The sequence below is a fragment of the Gobius niger genome (genome assembly GCF_951799975.1).
Source record: "Gobius niger genome assembly, chromosome: 16".
Taxonomy (NCBI): Eukaryota; Metazoa; Chordata; class Actinopteri; order Gobiiformes; family Gobiidae; genus Gobius; species Gobius niger.
The window spans coordinates 6,432,703-6,453,439 of NC_136867.1; the positions used below are offsets into that span (position 1 = coordinate 6,432,703).

Below are 20,737 nucleotides of genomic sequence, written 5' to 3' on the forward strand. Positions count from 1 at the left end.
GTAGGACATCCACATTACAGGTGACAGCAGAAATCCAGTTGATCTCACCTGTTTGGCTGCTTTTGACTGCTTTACAGATGCTGTCCATGACCTCCGGCTCACACTCTTCCGTGCACTCCTGCATGATGGTTTTGATGGGCTTAGGTCTGCGAGAGAGAAAGTCAGCATCTGTGTTAGCTGTTCCAGGTCTGTACTTGAGTGTAAATCTATAGTCTGCCAGCTCTGCAACCCAGCGGTGACCCGTGGCGTTGAGTTTTGCCGACTTGGTAACGTAAGTGAGTGGGTTATTGTCACTGTAGACTGTGAAGTGTGGCGCGTGGAACAGGTAGTCACGAAAACGCTCTGTGATGGCCCATTTCAGTGCGAGGAATTCCAGTTTTCCTGAGTGCAGCTTGTAGTTCTTCTCTGCAGGCGTCAGGGTTCTGGATCCGTAGCCAATGACTCTCAGTGCGCCATCTTGTCGCTGGTACAGCACAGCACCGAGCCCTTGCTCTGAGGCGTCAACATGGAGAATGAAAGGCTGCTCGAGGTCTGGATATGCCATAACAGGTGGATTTGTAAGTTGGTTCACAAGCGTCTCTAAAACTGCTCTGTGTATTTCTGTCCACTGAACCGGAGAGGAGGGTGGGAGCTGAGCACCTGAATGTTTTGTCCCCTTTTTGTGGCAGTGTTTTGGCTCACCTTTGGGCTTTGCCAGCAGCTCATACAGTGGCTTTGCAGTCCTGGAGAAGTCCTGGATGTAAGCTCTGTAGTAGCTCAAGAATCCCAGGAGCTTCCTCACCTCTCTCACTGTAGCTGGGGTCTGGTACGTGAGCGCCTTTACTGCCTCCACCTCTCTTGGGTTCATCCTGTATCCTTCTGCAGAGATCACACGACCAACATACGTTACTTGTGGCTTAAACAACTCACATTTTTCGGCTCTCAGCTTCATCCCACAGGCTCTCTGTCGCCGCAGGACTTGTCTGACGTTTTCCACATGTTGGTCAAATGTGCGGCTGAAAACAAGGACATCATCCAGATAGGGCACACAGACTTCATCCCTCAGATCTCCCAGGCATCCCTCCATGTGGCGTTGAAAAGCAGCCGGGGCATTTGAGAGGCCAAATGGGATCCTGGTCCACTCATAGAGTCCCCATGGTGTAATAAAGGCCGTGTATGGTCTGCTCTTCTCGCTCATGAAGCCTTGGTGGTATGCTTTGCCCTGGTCCAGGACGGTGAACCAGGAGTTTCCACCCAAGTTTTCCAGGATTTCTTGGATCCTGGGGATGGGATGACGGTCTGGCCAGGTCTTCTCATTCAGCAGCCTGTAATCAATGCATAACCGGAGAGTGCCGTCCTTTTTCCTGACGCAGACTACCGGTGAAGAGTAAGAGGAATAGGACTTTTGAACCCAACCTCTACTCAACAAATCCTGAATGTGAGCCTTGACTTCCTGATACAGGTGTCGGGGTATGGCATTGTATGTTCTCTGGACAGGAACAGAGTCTTTCAAATTAATGTCCATTTGCAAACCAGTGATACAACCAGCATCCCACTCATCTCTGGCAAACACGTCACCCTCCTCCACCAGCATCTGACGAACCCTGTGCTGCTGCTCTGCCGAGAGGTGACTCAGATCTACAGGCGGGACCCAGGGCTCCCTCTGTGGTGCTTGACTGGGCTGCTCCGGTGAGGATGTGGCAGTGCCCTCTGGTGACTTGGGCTCTAGTGGATAAACAGCATCAACACTGTGTAACCAGCCAAGCGTTGTGCGGCCACAAAGTTTAATATCACAGTCCGTTGTGTTTTCAACAGTTACCTTAATCCTTGTATTCTCTTGATGTTGAATGAGCTGTTCTCTTACTTTGAGTCCTGTGGGCCACGGTGTCTCCGGGTTAGGCTCCAACACGACGTGAGTTCCACAGAGCAAACCTTGCTGTAGATAGTTGCATTGCACTTGGATGGCGTTCCTCTTTGGGACAGTAACTGGCATTCTTCCCAGACGAGCAATGTGGGGGTTGTTTTCAGGTGACGGCTTCTGTAAAACAGTTAGAACAGCCCTCGCAGTTTCCTGACCCACATCAAGTGCTGAACAAAATCTCCTTACCATGTGACCAGAAGGAAAACAGCTTCCAAGACCCTCATTTGCCAAAGCCAGCTCCTCAATTACATTAAATCCAATAATAGGACGTTCCAGATCTGTAGAGGCGACTAAGATAGGAACAACTACTGGTTCATCACTCATCCCAGCAACAGCATCTTGTGACAGTGCAAACTTCACTTCAATCCAGCCCTGGTATGGAATCTTTGTCCCATTTGCTGCGGACAGATCCAGCCCTCCTTCCTCCAGTAACTCTTCCACCGGCCTCACAGTAACATCAGGTAAGTGTCTCAGTTTCCACTTATCTCCAATGATGGACACTTGTGAGCCAGTGTCCCACAGCACTTTGGTGTCAACATTGTTCATTGTGGCTCGAACAAGGCACCTCCTCCCCACCAGCTTAGCAGTTTGATGTTGTTTACCAGTGAGGGGCGCTGTGGTGCAGAATATGTCTGTGTTCTTACCAAGATGTACGCTGGTTTCAATCTTGTTGGTGGAGGCTGTGGTGTTCCTAGGCGCTCTGCGGCAACCAATGGCCCAGTGGTCTATGCTCCCACACTTGTAGCAGTGGTCGCATTTCCCCCCTGGATTGGTCCGCTGGCACTGGTGACACTGCCGGTTGGGGCGTGTCCTTGGCGGTGGTCTGTTGTAGCTGTGGCTGGCTTGTCCCCATGGTGGTGGTTGTCCGGGTGGCTGGTGCAGGCTTGACAGCTGAGTGGTGAGATTCTGAATGGCTTCACAGATGGCTTTGTTCCCCTGGTCTACTTTCTCCATCAATGTGTCACGTTTTTCAAACTTTTGCTTTTTATAACTGGTAGAGTTACTGTCATAACTGCTGCTCTCTGAATCAGTGAAATGTGAATCATTACTCACCGCTAACACCTTGGCTCTGGATTTGCTTGACAGCTTGCCCTTCCTCTCCATTTCCAGGTTGTAGGCGGCGGTCATTTTCTCCAGCAGAACTTCATCAGTTACTTTTGGATTTTGCAAATATGGCTTTAAGTCAATACGGATGGTGTCATCTCGGAGTCCAGTGAGTATGGTTTGCAAAAATTGATTTTGGATGAGCTCTGGGCTGTACTTCAAGCCAGTGTCTGCTCTTTCTGAAGCAAAGAGTATCTGTTGCCTCAAGTCCATAGCTCTAACTAAAAACTGGACTGGAGTCTCTCCGTAATCTTGTGCAGCACGAGTTAAGGAGTGGTACAGCTCATTAGCATCTTTTTCAACAAAATGAGTCCGCAATATTTGTTTCAGAGCTTTCAATGACAAATCATCTCTACTTTCCAGATAACTTCGCAGTTTTGTTCCTGGAATAATAGCTTGAAGGACTGCATCAATAATTTCGCATTCATCATATCCCTTCTTTAATGCTTTTGTAATTTGTCTTTCTAGACTTGCATATCCCAGCTTATCCGTTTGATTATGTTCACCAATTTGTCCATTAATTTTAAAGTCTTTTCTATACATTGGGTGAACAACAGTTTGAGTTCTTTCAGTCAAATTATTAGCGGCAGTAAGCGTGGTGGCAGAGGTGCGTGGTCTTACCACAGGTTCCGTGTTGCTGGGCGCAGTACCAGCTGTGTCCGCCAGAGGGCGGCGTGGCGACGTGGGACCAGACGTAGACAGCGTTTTTCTCAGTTCATCAATTCTGTCATTTATTTTCAATAACAATGACATTCCTCCATCTTCAAGCGACGTGACATCCTCACACTCCAAATGCTGCAGAATTAGCCTTCTCAATTTGCGAGGTGAGTTTTTATCTTCATCTTCAACATTTATTTCAAGTGTAGTGCATATTTTAAGAAGTTCCCAAGCAGGTAAGGCAATTAGCTTTCCCTCGATTTCTTCCAGCATATTTTCCCATTCAGACACTTGTTCGTTAAAGTCTGGCATGGTTGGAAAGTCTTTTACCTTGGATTTGATCGTGACTTGCGGTGGGTTGTGTCGTCTTCCTTGACCTCGCTTCCGTTAGCATTAGCTCCGTGATAGCTTCGTGTTGGCGTCTCTCGTAGCGTATTCCACTCACGAATATAGTCCACACACGCGCTCCGGTAGCCACAATCCACGGTAGCGGTCCAGGTCATCCACAAACTTAATCCGACCGGGCAGAAACACCAAGATTTTGTTGCCCCCTCGAAATCACCAGGGAGAATCAGTTGGCTTTTCAAAGTTTATTTCGAGCTCAAATAGTACAGAAAAGAAAAGGGTAAACATAGGTCCCCTGTGAATAAAGAATAAAATAGTTTAGCGTACTATGGATTAAGTTAAAATGGACAAACAGATAAAACGACACTTACACGTCCCAGATGTCACAAGGCTTAGGCCACGGCCCGACTACTGCGCCACAGCTTCTGCCCTGAGGCTGTGGGCCTAGCTCTTTTAAACTAGCATAAAGCGGTCACGTGATGGACGCGCTTCCGGTTTCAATTATAAAAAGACAGTGTTTAATTTAGCGAAAAGATTAATACTGTTATTTACAGTGAACCACTTACCAACAATAATAAAAAGTGCTTAAATACTTTGTTGAAAATGGGCGGACAACACTAACACCAAACACACAGAGAAGAAAGAGAGAGCGCAGTCTCTTGTTAATTTGCTGAAGCTGCACTGAACAGAAGTCCACACTGCAGAATGCAGGGAGACTGAGAGGAGGAACAGTGTTGGGGAGAACACTTTAAAATTGAATTTAGTTACAGAATACTGAATACTTGGCTTAAAATGTATTTTGCGACGTATTCTGTTACTTTGTATAATCAGAGTACTGTTCATTCACATTAATGTGCATTATATTTATGAATAAAAATGGCATATGACAGAAAACATGAAGGCTAAGCTTGTTGAAATGCCTGTTATGAACAGACAGTATACATCCATTATAAGTATTGCAAAAAAGCACTTAGCAAATGCACAGCGGGAGTGCTGCAGATCACATAACGCACGATACACAGGTGCGTTGTTTGCATGAATAGCATAATAATATAAGGAGTTTTAAATCTTTATTGTGTTTTTTTACAGTTTCTCAAAAGGAGTATTCGAAATACACTTATTCAGAAACTACCCAATACTGGGGAGGAAACTGTGCCAACAAAAACAAATCCAAACGTAGTTAACTGAGTCTTCAGGACCAGACTTCCACCACCAACTGTAGTCCACTTTAACCACTGCGTAAGTCTTTATTGTAAATGCAGCAAATAAACTGCACCATGTTTTTCTATGGTGGTCCATCCTGCTTCGCTTTGCCGTCTCATAAAGCTGTTTACAAAAGCCACATCATGCCTTTGATGATGTGGACAATATGGATGGGTTAGGGTTACGGTTCGAGCTAGAAACGAGTTAACAATGTATACCTTGTTCTTTTGATCATGGGAAAAATCAGGCCCCCCATGCAGCTTTAACAGTTAAATGAGCAAAAGACTATATTTAGTGCATACCATAACAATATATAGAGATGTACGGTGTCTAAACCCTACAAATAAACATGTTCTGATTGAATGCGATTGTTGTATCAGTTTAAAAGTTGGTAATCAAGAGCCTACCCAAATGTTCCTGCCCAGGACAGTGCGTGAACATCTCATTATAAACTGAATGTTGAACCATTTGGCAGTTATGAATCACAGCAGAAAGTAGCACTTTTGTCACACACTAATATTGTATTGTTTATGACCTAGTTTTATCAGATGACGTTCCTGTAATCCATACGTGGGCTGGCAGATTATATGCTTAATGGTTATGGACTTGCCATACTCTAGTTATTCTGAGCCAACTTGACATTTCTGTGAACCATCTTTTTAATATCTCAGGGAGAGAAAAATGCCCCTCCAGGCGATGTTGCAAAGTGCACAATTACTAGAGTCATGTTTAGTGTGGAGGCACGGAGCTCCAGTTATGCATATAGCTTTATTGTGAAGGAAGGGGATAGTTGCACAATATCTCGCTAAAAATATCATTAGGTGATGCAATATCCATGTCGCAAGAATCTACAAAATATCGCAAAATCACTGAAGTCTTTCACCAGACTGAGATTGACACAAGGAACTTATAAGGCAAGTTTATTGGAATTGCTGATTTCAAAGTGCTAACAGTTGCATAAAATTACAAGAAGCAGATACAATCAATCTGTGAATGTGTCAACGAGTATTTGTTGTGGCCTTGTTTTGATTTATGTTTAAATCTAATGGAACATGTGTTGTTGCGTTAAAACAGTTTAGTAATATTGCAACGATTTCATATCGCAATATTGCACACCTGTATTGCACAACGCAAGTTTTTTCCAATGTTGTGCAGTATGGCTAGTACAAAATATTGTTTTGCAGTATATCGCAATAGGTATTTGTTGTGATGTGTATTGTATCAGAAACCATGTATTGCAAATAATCTGTGACTGATTTATTTTTAATATACGTAATACATTTTGGATACGTGCACTCAATCTGGTGTGGCGTGTTTACATGCATGAGTCCCATATATGTTCATTAACATGCACTGTCCCGACCAAATAAACCAATACATAAATAACAATATATTGTATTGCAACACATATCGTATCGGGCCTGATGCGGATTGTATTGTGACAAAAGTGTATCATCCTAAGTATCTATTGTTCAGCTATAATTGACCTTTTTGCTGGTTTGAAAAATGCCTACACTTCAAGCTGCAGACGACACAAGCAAGTTTTTTTAACCTACATAATCTTTCGTTCCTTTGTTAAGCAGCTCAAAACCTCCATAATTAAAAACGTTTAATGCAGGAGTCTAAAGCCTTGACAACTTTTATGTGGTCAGGACAATATGCGGCAAGACCAATGTGACGCGAGGGCTGAAGAAGCCTCTTAGATGAGAGGTGAAATGTCAATTCTGAACCGCCCAGTTCATTTGAAGCGACTTCTTTTGCTTTGAAGCTTTTACAACGTGCATGTCACCGGAAATAAATGAACACTATCAGTAGAATCAACTGAACATGTTTACTTTATATCTCGGGGCACATAAAAAAGCAAACTTACTTACTTACTCTTAAGATGACACATTCTTTGGATCAATATCATGCGTGTGTATGTGTATACTGTTGAACATGAACTATAATGTGACTATGACATTTGACGCTGAGCTGCTCCCCGCGATCGCCTGAAGTTAAGGCCATCTTGACTCACTCCTTTTGGGGCAAACAATGACAAATGATCCGGCAGTGCGTCTTTGGAAACAGGAGCTGCATCCTTCTGCGGGGTTATGGAGAGGTTTGACACAAAGACTTGCTGAGTGGACGGTATTATCAGATGTTGAGAACAGGCCCAAAGTCCATTTTAGCAACCTCTAAACCGCGGGAGTGTCTGGCTTTGGGCTACAGACTGGTTATTACGGGGGTCTGGGAATCAATACAGCAATCAATACATCAAATGGACAGGGAGGAGAAGTGGAGCGGGACAAAAGAGAGAGGATTCCACTGTTGCTATGCGCACTGGGTTATCATTCAGTATTTAAAGGTGTTCTGCAAAATGGGGAGGAACTGCATGGAGCCCTGTTTTAGATGAACAGATCAAGGCAGGTAAACTGAGCACTGTTGTTTTAAAGTATTGCTAGATGGACCAAATGCCTTCTCTTTAGAATTGAATGCCTCAAATTCCAAATTTTTAAACGTAAAATTGCATATTTCTCATCAAACAATCTGGCAAGGCTTTCTTTCTGATCAGACACCAAAACAAAAATGTAAACATAATTTCTTCCTCCTCTGTAGATCGTTGTAATTTAAAATGATTGTCACTACCTTAATGGTAATTGGTTTACAATACTGGTACCTGAACAACACCTTCTTCCCCAAAATGTAGGTGCTTTTGTGTCATTTTGTGTTTGTTTTCTTGTGTCTGAATGTTATTGTGGTGTTTCGTTACCTCTTTGTGTCCTGGAGGGCACCGTTTTTGCCCGACCTGACTTAGAAAAACTACATTTTCAAATGTAAACAAACACTTATTAGAAAGTTATGGGTGCGCTCCGAATCTCAACTCCACGTGGGAGTGACAGAAAACAGAGGAGAGTAAGCAGAGGAGATATTCCGAGTCTGACCAGGCTGATCCACACAAGCCTCTGGTCCCATCTTTGCATATCCCGCTGGTTTGGCTCAACAATAATCTGGACAGGGCCCATTTGACCACCTTTTTCTACAGCAGAGCGGGCAGGGTTACCTCAGAAGGGGAGATGCCACACCCTCACCTTTACTTCATGATTGAGTCTTGGTCAGTGACAGGTCCGACAGACTGAAGAACAGCTTCATCCACCAGGCTGAACTCCCTTTCCCTCCTTCTGCTGTCCACTATTATGTACATTCGTATTTGGTATTGCTCTGTTTCGATTATCTGCATGTGGTAGAATTGACCACAATGCAAACTGAATTATTCATTAAACAGACAATGTTCATATTGCATAAAGGCATGTGAGCGAAAACAACTACAACTTTCTTCAGTGCTGTTTCAGGACCACAGGAACCTTAAGATTTCAACGCCTGTAGTAGCCTAGCCTGTGAAGTATTAGTGACTATGAATACATGGAGATTATTTACGAGTGGCACCTTATTACTATTAGAAAAACAACAACGACAACGATAGCCCCACATTCAACAACTGTCAAAACAGCAGAGACACGGCAACTTCCAAACGTGTGCCAAAACCAACTGCTACTTCCTGATGCACAATGACTGGTTGACCAATAGAACACAAAAGACTCTCTAAAAAAAAAAAAAAAAAAAAGGCCATGATGACATCACACTGGCAATATGTGAGAGCCATTTAAAGCCATATCAGATTAACTTGGGGGAGGGTGGGGGTATAAGAAGCTTGTATAGATGGGGCGGGTATTGAGAGGGAGACATGTGGACACAAATTAACACTTAACGCGCACTGAATGACTGATGCAAGTGTGACTGTAGCCAAAGCGAGCTTGTTGGCTCTTTCTTCTTTGCCTTAACCAACAACAAAAAAACGCATAGCCCTCCTCCATTCCACTCGCTCCTAAGTGTAAAAGCCCCTCTTCTTTTTCTCCCTCCCCACACAAGCACTCCTCATCCCCGCATGCTCCTTCCTTCCGTCCTTCCTTCCTCCCTTCCTTGGCCCTGTTCCCCTCACTGCTTCTGCTGCTGCTGCTGTCGCCTGCTTCCCACCTGCCCCATCCCACTCACTCCCAGCCACAAGAAACAGCAGCATATTGTTAACAGACTGCCGTCGCATGCCGCGCTACGGGGATGCACGGTTCCACCTCCTGACAGCTCCCCTTTTTGGCCAGACTACCCATGAATGCGCACAGCTTTGGCGTTCGAGTGTGAAACATGACATGAGGCAGGCATGGCAGTCGATACTGTATGTAAAAGAATTATAACTGACACAACACCTGGGCCACAGACTGCCAGCGAGGTGACTAAGGAAATCACACCGGCATCTGCAGCATCCCGAGCGGTGTGTGTGACCGTGTGTGGCAATAATAAACCCATCTTTTACGCACAAAATGTTTGAGTTACAACAAAAAACCGCTTACCTCCGTGAAGAAGGATTCCATGTTTCAGCTGGGAAGGGGAAGGAGGAAAAAAAAAAAAAAAAAAAGGATGTCTCGGCTCTCCGTCTCTCCGTCGAGATGCGGGTGGCTCTTTGCGTGTCTCTTTGCCCGTCTCCCATTCACCTCCTGCCGGCCCGATCGCGCTGTCACACCCCGGCAAAAACAAAAAAAAAAGAATGTTCCTCACGCTGCGCTCATTGAATTGCTTATGGGTCGTTTCTAGAAAAAAAAAAGAAGAAATAGAAGAAGAAGAAGAAGAAGGGGGGGATGGAAAAGAGGGGAGGGATACCAGTCGCTTTTACGCACACCGGCTACAAGGGCGCCTCCTCCACCAATGGGCTCACTACCTGCACACACTGCTGCCTGCTCCCGGGTCCTTGGTACCTCGCAGCCTGCCTGGCACACACACACACACACTAACACACGCACTAACACGCACACGTCACGCGCACACGCCCCCCACGCACGCGGACGCAGGGAGGAGAGGAGGATGTAGGTCAGTGTGTTTTTTGACGGTAAAGGTTTGGATTTGGTGGGGACATCTGGGCCGGCTGTGGCGCGCTCTGGCTCTCGACGTGCGTCCAGGTGTCGGCGTTGTTATTGAGCTGAGGGGAAACGATGGAGGACAGGCGGATTAATGCGTGACGAAATGAATGAGGGAAGTCTTAGTTTAGGGCAGGAGATGACGCGTTAGAAGTGTAGCTAAAGCTCTATTGAATCCTGCAAAGTCTTGAATTCGATAGCAGATATTTACAGATGGAGGCGCTGAATTGGGGTGATGTAGCCTTCAACAGAAAATCCATATGCTGCACATTATTTTATTGTTATTATCAGGGATTGTGCCCAAGAATCTACCATAAAAGCGACAATGAAAGAGGGAGTGAATGTTTAAACTGTTGTGTCCATCCCCATCTTTCCTAAAACGCCTTTTCTGCATCCATTTTCTCCACATGGATTGGTTTATAAGCAGTAATGCTAACAAAGGCTAGCATGCAAGCTCACAATCCATACAAAATGCTTTATAATTGACCTTTTGCAAAACCCTGCCCCAAAATGTTGTCCAATCACACCTTACTACCAGACATGCCCCAGATACCTCCCATTGAAACTAATGGCGCGGGACCTGTTTCTTGCCACTCAAAGCCGATAAACAAGCTAAACTAATACCTCCCGCTAACTACTAGCTAAGGAACGTTTACCGTCCTTCTTGTTGTTAGCCAAGAGTTTCATGAGCTGTCTTTGCTGGACATCACTGCAGTAAAAGCCGCTGGAATATCTGGCTACAGGAAGCGTTCCATCCGTCCATCCATCCATCCATCCATCCATCCATCCATCCATCCATCCATCCATCTTCTTCCACTTTTCCGTTTCCGGGTCGTGGGAGCAGCCATTGGAGCTGCCCAAATCACATTGCACCAGCCCCTTATGGCTCCTCCTGCAGGTGGTGGGTCCACAGAAGGACGGCCTCACGATTAACCAAGCCTGTTGGTCTCTCATAAGGGGCTTCTGAACCGCTCTTTGTCTGACCCGTCACCTAGGACCAGTTTGCCATGGGAGACCCTACCAGGGGCACGAAGCCCCCGACAGCAGAGCTCCCAGGATCATTCGGGTGCTCAAACCCCTCCACGTTAAGGTGGTGGTTCCAGGAGGGGTACAGGAAGCGTTTAGTTTGATATTTCAGCCGCGGGTGGATTTATTGGCACTGCGTGAACACGGGACATCATGGCCTAAACACAGATTATTATGTCTTTGATGGAGAATAATGACTTTATGTTACCTAGCTGAGTGGGGGAGACAAAGCCACTGCAGCCTGTCTCACCTTTGATCAACACTGCACTAACATAAGAAGAGATTAACTTACCAAGTGTATGAGTAGTCCACACAGCGATGCCTGTTGTATTTAAGGTATAGCTCTGGGGATTTTTTTTCTTTTTTGCACAGGTCCTTTAGCCGCAATAGTGAAGTGTCCTCTTTGATGCATATTTTAAATATATTGCTCCACTGAACATTGCACCCATTTTACCTCAATCTGGATCAGTCACTTACAGGCACTTCTCTCCTGTTACGATACGTGATGAACACCAATTCTTGACGGAGCTAGCATATATTGGCTCAGGGGGTGCTGCTTTTGTTAAAGAGGGGGTATTGTGCTTTTTTCAATCACATAGCACCAGTCTATATCACACTACAATGATGAACAAACCTTCTGTTGGTCTGTAAATGCAGTAAATTAAAATAACTGCCTTGTATAAAATTGCTCTCTCAAAATGGCTGTAGTGAATGTCTTGAAATAGGCCTCTGTCTCTTTAAGAACCTCTGACCCTTTCAGACACGCCCCCTCCACACGCTGTCTGTGGCATCAGTGGGGAGGGGGTTCTGCTGAGGAGCATTGGTTGGTTACTCGGCTGGTGACGAAAGCTCGGAGGCGTCTCCAGGAGGTGGGGGCGTTCCTAGGAGGACTCAGGCAAACCTATCCCTAAAATGGCCGCCATCAGAGTTTTTACAGATTACTCAAAAATACGTGAATGTGCCAAGGCAACACTTCAGGCATGTTTTTAATGAGGGAATGACATAATAACATGATGTAAAGCTTGAAAAAGTTGATTTTGCATAATACCCCCCCTTTAAAAAGTCAATTATATGACAATGTCTTTATCCCCCTACAAACCTCTACATATTCAATGCAAGCCTACTGAAGAGGGATAAAACCAAATTCAAAATTCGGGCCTCTAAGCTTGAAAAATGTTTTAACCGCTCATCTAAGCTAGTTTATCACCATGTGCATGTGTATGGAAAAGAAATCCTTACCCTGTTGGATGTGCTTGACTCGTGTCATGTGAAAAGAGCTATATACAAATTAACTTTGATTTTATGTAGGAATTAACCAATTCGTTTTTGCTTACTGAGAAGACATAAAACTTTAAGACAGTTTTTGTTTGGATAATTACATGATATAGGAAAGGAAATTGGTTTTGTTCTTCTGTATATTGTAAATGCTAATATTTGTGTGGGGGAAAAGACAACTGAGCACTGTTTAATTGTAAGCCTTTGATAAATCCATGAATAGCTCAATTTTGTTCTGATGAATCACGTTAAATTCCCATCCGAAGATGTTGTTTAGCAGCCCTATGTGTTCGACTGGTGCCTGGATCCGGATCTTAACCACAACCACAGATCTAACAACAATACAGGCAGAAAGCTCGCTGCCCACTGGTGTAATTACGGGGCGTGCGGTGAGCCTGTTTTAGAGAGTAATTGCTGTGAATAACATGTATACTGGACTACAGCAGGAAGTCACCCATTTTCCCCTGATGATGTCACGAGGTCGCTTTTCTTGGAGTTTGGCAATTCAGGCATTGCACATTGTTATTGTGTCACTCACTATTCACTATTCATGGTTAGTGGGATATATCGTGAGGCTATGGCACGAGGTGCAGACATTATGTATCCAAACACTAACAACGTGCTTATATACTCCCCCCTACAAAGAATACTGGGATGTTAAATGTGTTAGAAATTAACTTGGACCACAACATCCTATATAAAAGTCTAGGTCAATTTTCTCTTCACTAAGAAAACAGGTAAAAAAAAATAGGTTTAGGGTTTTCAACAGTCAATATGTTGATGGTTAATATCTGTGATTACCATAGACTGTGAAATAGCAATGGACTACGGGAGGTGTGGCTTTCCCCATAACATTCAGCGTGGGCTACCTGAAGCTCGTTTATGCTAGCAGTTTGGCTGGCTTCTTGGAGCCAGCTCCTCATATTTACGGAAAAAATAAATATAGGATGATGTTGAGAGAAACACATGGGGGTAAGAATGCCAAGCCTGTGTTCAACAATCACTTAAAGATGCCAAAACGTTTCAATGGAAAGTCCATTACAGCAAGGAACTTCTAGAGCAGGGGTCACCAACGTGGTGCCCGCGAGCACCCAGGGGCCCTTTGGGGCATGTCCAGTAGCCCTTGGGACTTTTTCTAAAGTGTAAAACACTTCATTTTTTTGAATCTAATTCTTAAAATTACAGTTATTTTGGTTCTTGTGACTCGGTATGAGTTTAAAATAAAGCTATTTTAATATAATATGGGGTCAATATCCTATAAGTGAACAGTGTACGTTTAAGTCTTTAGGATTTGTTTTTAACTGGTAGCCCTCCAACAACTTAATGCTCTTAAAGGAATAGGCCACCGTTTTTACATACTAAGATATGTTCTTAGCTCACTTTAGTCGAGTTAATATATCCCCGTCTGGTCTTTGTCCGCGCGCTCTGTCACGCAAACGGAGCACATATGCAGCCTCTCCCACATGTCACATAGCTCCGAAAAAGCTCACGATAGAAGCTACCAAGCTCTTCCACGTGTTCCCTATTTAAATAAAGTTACGTGAAGTGTTTTCATGCGAAGTATATTTACCCAGAAATGTAGCATGTCGATTTTATAAGCAAATAAAAAGGGGGACTATATTGTGAGGCGTAATGATACGAGGAGTAAAACGTCCGCGCAGTAACTCCTAAAGGTTATTGACGGAAGTGAGCGGGGGAAGTCTTTAGGAGTTACTACGCGGACGCTGTGCTCCTCGTATCATTACGCCTCACAATATAGTCCCCCTTTTTATTTGCTTATAAAATCGACATGCTACATTTCTGTGTAAATATACTTCGCATGAAAACACTTCACGTAACTTTATTTAAATAGGGAACACGTGGAAGAGCTTGGTAGCTTCTATCGTGAGCTTTTTTGGAGCTATGTGACAATGGGAGAGGCTGCGTATGTGCTCCGTTTGCGTGACAGAGCGCACGGACAAAGACCAGACGGGGATATATTAACTCGACTAAAGTGAGCTAAGAACATATCTTAGTATGTAAAAACGGTGGCCTATTCCTTTAAAGTAGCCCTCAGCTGAAATAAGGTTGGTGACCCCTGTTCTAGAGCCTGCTTCCATTTCATACTAGGCTTTCGGAAGAAGGGGGCTTAACTAGTCCATCGATATACAATCTCTGGTAGTTACTGGGTTATATCTGTTTGTAGCTTGTCCTCCAGGACTTACAGTGGAAGTCCAAAAGTTTAGGAGAGGGAAAGGGAAAATTTGATTCGTTCCCTGTGAATGAGGAGTTGCTCGGAAAGCTCGTCTCATTGGTCAAGGTGATGGCACCAGGACTTCTGATTAGTTGCTGAGATCAGCAAGTGGAGGGACATAAGGAAAAAGTGGTATAACATCACTTGCGTTGCATCCAAATGCACAGCCAGGCCGTCAATTATACAAAAGTTTAAATAAGTTTGTAAAACATTTCAACTTACAGACGACAGCTTTAAGTTGAATGGGAAAATACTACTGCCACTAATCATGGTCTAAACACATACTGTATCTATTTGATTAGTATGTGATCCGGCAACAAACGAATCAGACTGAAAGGAACCTCTTGATCTTGTTATATTCAGAATTAGGAATTTGAAACTTATCGCACTTCAAACCTGAAAGCCCTACTGCATCCATGTTTTTGAATCCATCACCCAAAAACAATCCCCTTTCCCTCAAGAATATGATCTCTGTTTTAGCCCCGAGGCACGAACTGTCAGCCGTATTCGTTCTCCATCCAAACGCCCCACACAAAGAGACATGATCCGAGGGAAGCATTCCATATGATCTCGCCTATAGCCATGGGCTTTGAATGAGACTGAATTACCAAGACCTTTCCAGTGGGTTGAAAATGATACAACCAAATCCAAAGGAGCAGTGCATGGAGCGGATGAGGCATCAAAACACTTTGTGAAATTGCTGGAATTTACCTTAATTTGAGTAAACCCTTACTTACCGACTATAAAAAAAAACGCCATTGGAATAAAGCTTTCTTTTCATAATTCCGGTCAAATGAGGTGAAATGAAATGCAATGAGAAATGTTATCCTGTTTTAGGCAGATTACTTTTCCTGCCTTCTCAAATAAATGCCAAAGATTCTAATTTAAACTCTAATTTACATGTACAGAATGTTCCCTGTCTGTAAAAATGAATCATCGTGGTGTTATATAGTCCCCAGGCCCCATCTGAAATAATGACAGCATATTGAACCTGTTCCCTGGAGCTATACGTTTGTTGTTTGACACGTGTGGTGGGTCGTAGTAAGATGAAGTGGGGTGTTATTTTTGGGGAGGTTGTGGGTTGCCAGGTGCAGCGGAGGAGTTCAGACCTATTGCAGATGGGAAGGCGTGGGCATCTAGGGAGTCCACTATTGTCTAAAGGAGGGCCTAGAGCTATATGGGGGCCTCGCGCACCCGTCTGTGGTTTTATACGTAGAGGTATTGTTGGGGAAGAGTGTTCCATCTTCATCACAAAAACAGCTGCGAGTTGATCCGGTCAAATGTATATGCCAATTCTGTAAATAAAATATATATATATACGGTAAAAGAGACACAAAAGTATCATCTGTGTGTAGTTTGTTCTCCTTTAGCATGAACTGTTTTTGCATGACAAAACCTATATGACAGAACTTACGTTTAAGTGTATTTTTATGATTATGTCACCAAGTCTAATACCTATTCAATCAATATGGTGCCATAACTTACTAACAAGGCCAAATTAAAATGGCTTTCAGAATGGTCATAATCAGTATTGAGTCTAAAATAAATTTTGTATTGAGTTGGAGATTTCAATTTTAGTAGCACTAATCTTCACACACACAACAATAGATAAAGTCACATTAAAAATACAGAGTAGACCGGGCTCAGTTGAGGATGAAATAGCAGTTTTGATGTCAGTCTAATGTTTCACCGATAGGTCACCGGTGCAAATGTTGTCATAGCCATTTGACATTGTGTGTACGTATATGTGTGTGTCCGCTTGTGAATGTTAGATGAGAAATCCTCTGTGGCCAAATCCTTTTAGTCCTGTAATTACCAGCAGAACCCCCACACTCCCCACACCACCCCCCGACTCCCCTCCAGGGACCGTCCGCATACGAGCTGTCTGCTCCACTGACTTTGTTTGGCCTATACACGACAGGATTTGGGCTGGGAAAGGTTCTATTCTGCAGCGAGTAAATCCACAGTCACACCTGCAGTCCTGTAAATTAGGGGTCTCAATAAAGAAGAAATTGTATTTAAATAAAAACAAGGCAGTTTATGCGTAAAAAAAAGTAAATAAAGGTTGGTTTTATTTCGTAAACATTTTAGACACAAATATTTGCTGAATTTTGATCTATCTTGATTATTTTTCGAATAAGCTTGTTATTAATGAAAAAATCTTGTTTTGGGGGTTCAAGACTCTGCTTTTTAACTGTGTTGTGAAGCACTTTGTGGCCTTTGTTTGTGAAAGGTGCTATATAAATAAAGATTACTTACTTACAATACATCAGGCAAGGAAACAGATACTTAAAAAGTCCTCTCTGCAAAAAATAAAACCCCTTCAAAATATTGTTAAGCAGAAGACTAGAAAGTGTCTTGCCAAAGGACGCAGCTGTGCACCCAGGCGAGGTTTGAACCAGCCAGCCTGCGAGCACATCTTCGTGCATTCGCTCACGTTGGAGCCTTGTCCTCATCCCCATAATCTTCCACAGAGCCACATTCCTATTAAAAATTCCCCATCTGATACTGTACTTCCTGTCTTTGTTATTAGACCCATCCGCAGACCCGCAACGTAAACCCCTGTTCCCATAACCCCCTTCTCGTCTGATCTCCCCCCCTTTGCAACAGGGTAACATTGGTCAATCTAGAAATTGGTGAAAATCCTCACCATTTCACAATAAAACAGCCGACTCCAGGCATCTGCATATCTGCAATCTGAAATTCAGAGAAACATTTTCTGTAAACCACAATTATTGAAGAATGTAATTCCATTCGACGCTATTTCGTTTACATCACGAGTAAAGTATTTAGCCACATACTGTTCAGGTATATATTTATTTCAGCGAGAAGCGGCTAACTCTCCATAGGAATCAACAAGCACAGGAACCAGTTGTTACCCTAGGAAAATGGTTAAAAAGATTTTTCCTTTAAGAAGAGGAAATTCACTATTGGTTTATTTCAAACGCTCTCTTCTCTCCACACATTCGACAGAGTGCCTGAATCCACCGGTGCGAGGACGTCATCTGTTGCGTTACTGAATCACATCTGTCATAATGTCACACACGGTTGGTTTTATGGCTCTGTTCGGTGCATAAATCTGTCTCCTGTGATGAGCCCTGTAGCCCGTCCTATTGTCCCTCCTCCACTACATGTTTACGACGCGCTGAGAGGACATGCTCAATCAGACTCTGGACAACCATGGAGTGTATTTGCTGCATAAACATGAGCGAGAAGGAAATTGAAGTGAAATTGTGCGTTTTTTGCGATATTGAAAAGAAAATTGTCATGGCTGTAGCTTGGACTGTATCTTAAATAAATGGCTACAGTTTGAAAGATCTTGTGTTGACATGAGGTTTTTCTATTGAGCTTACAGAACAAAGGGGAAAGCTATTAAATAGACTGCACTGAGCTAAAATTGGGACAGAGGAAGACAATAAACACCGTTGCTGGATAGAGGAAGCAATTGAAATCCTGAAAACATGTCCCCCGGGACAGTTAACTGGGATGAGGGGGCCTTTTTGCTTTCACGCACAGGATGCTGCACCGAAGAAGTCGTACTGCAGATGGAGCTGTCGTCCCAACTCCATCGGTCGGAAAACTTTGCCCAAATATGTGTCAATCAGCCGCTGAGACACGTCAGCATAAGCGACGTCACGCAACAACTCAGAGGAAGACTGCGAGAAGTGAGCAGTCGGAACTGAATATGGACAAGGCTATTTCTCACTATGTCTCCGAGCTGGCCTGGTGTCGCCTCGGGGTCCCCCCAGAACAGCTGGAGGAGGTGTGTGTGGATCGGGAAGTTTGGGCATCTCTGCTGAGACTGCTGCCCCCGCGACCCGGCCCCGGATAAAGCGGAAGAAAATGGATGGATGGATGGATGGATGGATGGATGGATGGATGGATGGCTATTTCTTACCTCCAAACCTGCTCGGCTCCGAGACGCCAAATTCCCATTCATTTTCCCCATAGAGCTTAACATAGAATAACGGCCACTCCATAAGTAATGACGATGTTAAGAGTTTAAATGAATAATGGAATAATGGAAAGTTGGACTACACTCGTCTCATTTAACAGTCCATCATTCTTGTGTTTTGAGTCAACAACAATGTAATGGACAGGGCCCATTCGAAACAGCTTTTGTTTGCTTTTTCTCACAGCCTCTTCACTCCTGTGGAGCCAACACTATGGAGTCTCAATACCTGCCAGACATATATTCATATAGTTTTTTGTGCATGTAGTAGAATCTGGTGTTTCTTGTTTTATAAATAGTCACACTATGACCAGTAGTTACCATAGCCCTGCTGTGCCTTTGAATAGGGCTGTCACGATAATTACTATATCGACTTATCATTCAATAAAAAACAGTTAAACAATATATATTTGGGCTCGATATTTATCGTCTAAACATTTATTAGCATCTCCCCCCTAATTTTTCCTTTGTAAAACTTTGACTTTTAACTGAAGCAAATTGAGTTACATTATATTTCATATTTATTGCAGCTTGTGTGGTATTTTAGGACATGATTATGTACTTTTAGAACAAAGTTTTACTTTAATTTCAATGTCCAAGAGTTCACAGTATCGAGTATCGTCAGAGTCAATATTATCGTTTATCACGATACTTTCCTGCCTCAATATATCGAACTTCAAATTTGTTATTGTGACAGGCCTACCTTTGAACCTAGTATTATTCAAAGTTTCTTTTAACCTCTTACCACCCGCCAAAACCAAATGCATTCTCTCCTCTTTGCCATTGTCATCACTTTTTATTTCTCTTGTGTGTTTTTGTCACTTTTTTATGGCACTTTTGTTACTTTTTTGCTGGATTTTGGTCACTTTTTTGTTGCTGTTTTGTCACTTTTTTGTTGCTGTTTTGTCACATTTTCTGCCGCTCTTTTGTCACTTTTTTGCTGAATTTTTGTCTTTTTTTTGCTGGATTTTTGTCACTTTTTTGATGGATTTTTTCAATTTGTTTGCTAGATTTTTGTCATTTTTGTCAATTTACATCCTCATTTTCTTCTCGTTTTTTGTCGCTATTTTGAAGAAGCTTTTAGATTTGGAGAACAGGAGAAAACATGTTCAGGTGGGAGTTAAAAGGTTAATTAAATTTACTTCTACAACCAGAGCATATTGGGAGGTGGGCATGAAGTGTTGATCTTCATTTGCCACATTGCACAAATATTTCTATCATTTCGAACCAGTGTATAATATTGAAATCTTGTGTTAGCCCAGGAATGGATATGTTAATTATTTTTAACATTTGCCGAGGGGGTCCATCCAATTAACAGACCCCAGAGAGATGACTTCATTCTGATTCCTCCTCACATCCGAGCCCTTCCCATCAGGCCCCCTCGCCGCCCCACCTCCCCGCACCCACATACCCACCATTCCCACAGCAGCAGCAGCAGGCAGGACAATAGCAGCCAATGGAGAGGCCCTTCTCCAGACAGACATGAGGTCATTCAGTCGACCGGGATGTTCTTCTGAGCACAGCACCCACTAGAATGCAAAGTCACATATTAGTCAAAATGAAAATATAAATTGTGAGTTTATGGATGGATCCTGCTGTGTTGGCGTGCAGTAGTTAAGCTTCACCAGTGACAGACTCTCAACTGGATTAAACTAAACGAAGCCTAAGCCTATCAGAGTAGATTCCATTAGCCAGATCAGTAATAACACGATTACACTCATAGACACCCCCCAGTCCCCCCCTTAAGAAAGACCAGACCCCCGTTACACACACACACACTGCCTCAATCTGTGTCTGTAAACACACCCATACAAACACATAGAACATATGACTGGAGGGTTTGCACATGCATTCTTTTCATACTCAATAGAACTCTTAACATTCCATACTGTGATGTTAGAGGGGTGATATCGACTTTTTTGAGCTTGAAACCATGTTATTATGTCTTCTACGGTGTCAGCTCTTCGTTCTGTACTTCCTTGATACAATTGTGTCATTGTAATAAACTGTCCTCCATAATCCAACATTATATCAGTTCTGAGCTCAAAGTGTGTTCATCATGCCGCGCTGAAGCTGTAAACTATGCCGCAAGTTTT

At 43.4% G+C, this 20,737-nt stretch overlaps 1 protein-coding gene across 1 annotated transcript in view; it reads right to left on the minus strand.

The window, feature by feature from the left end:
• myo10l1 (myosin X, like 1) overlaps positions 1-10,002 on the minus strand; it is a 68,722-nt gene extending 58,720 nt beyond the window's left edge. Inside the window, exon 1 of the mRNA XM_079573239.1 lies at positions 9,595-10,002. Coding sequence (XP_079429365.1) covers positions 9,595-9,615 — 21 coding nt within the window. The 5' untranslated portion in view covers positions 9,616-10,002. The remainder of the gene's footprint in view (positions 1-9,594) is intronic.
• Positions 10,003-20,737: the final 10,735 nt, after the last annotated feature.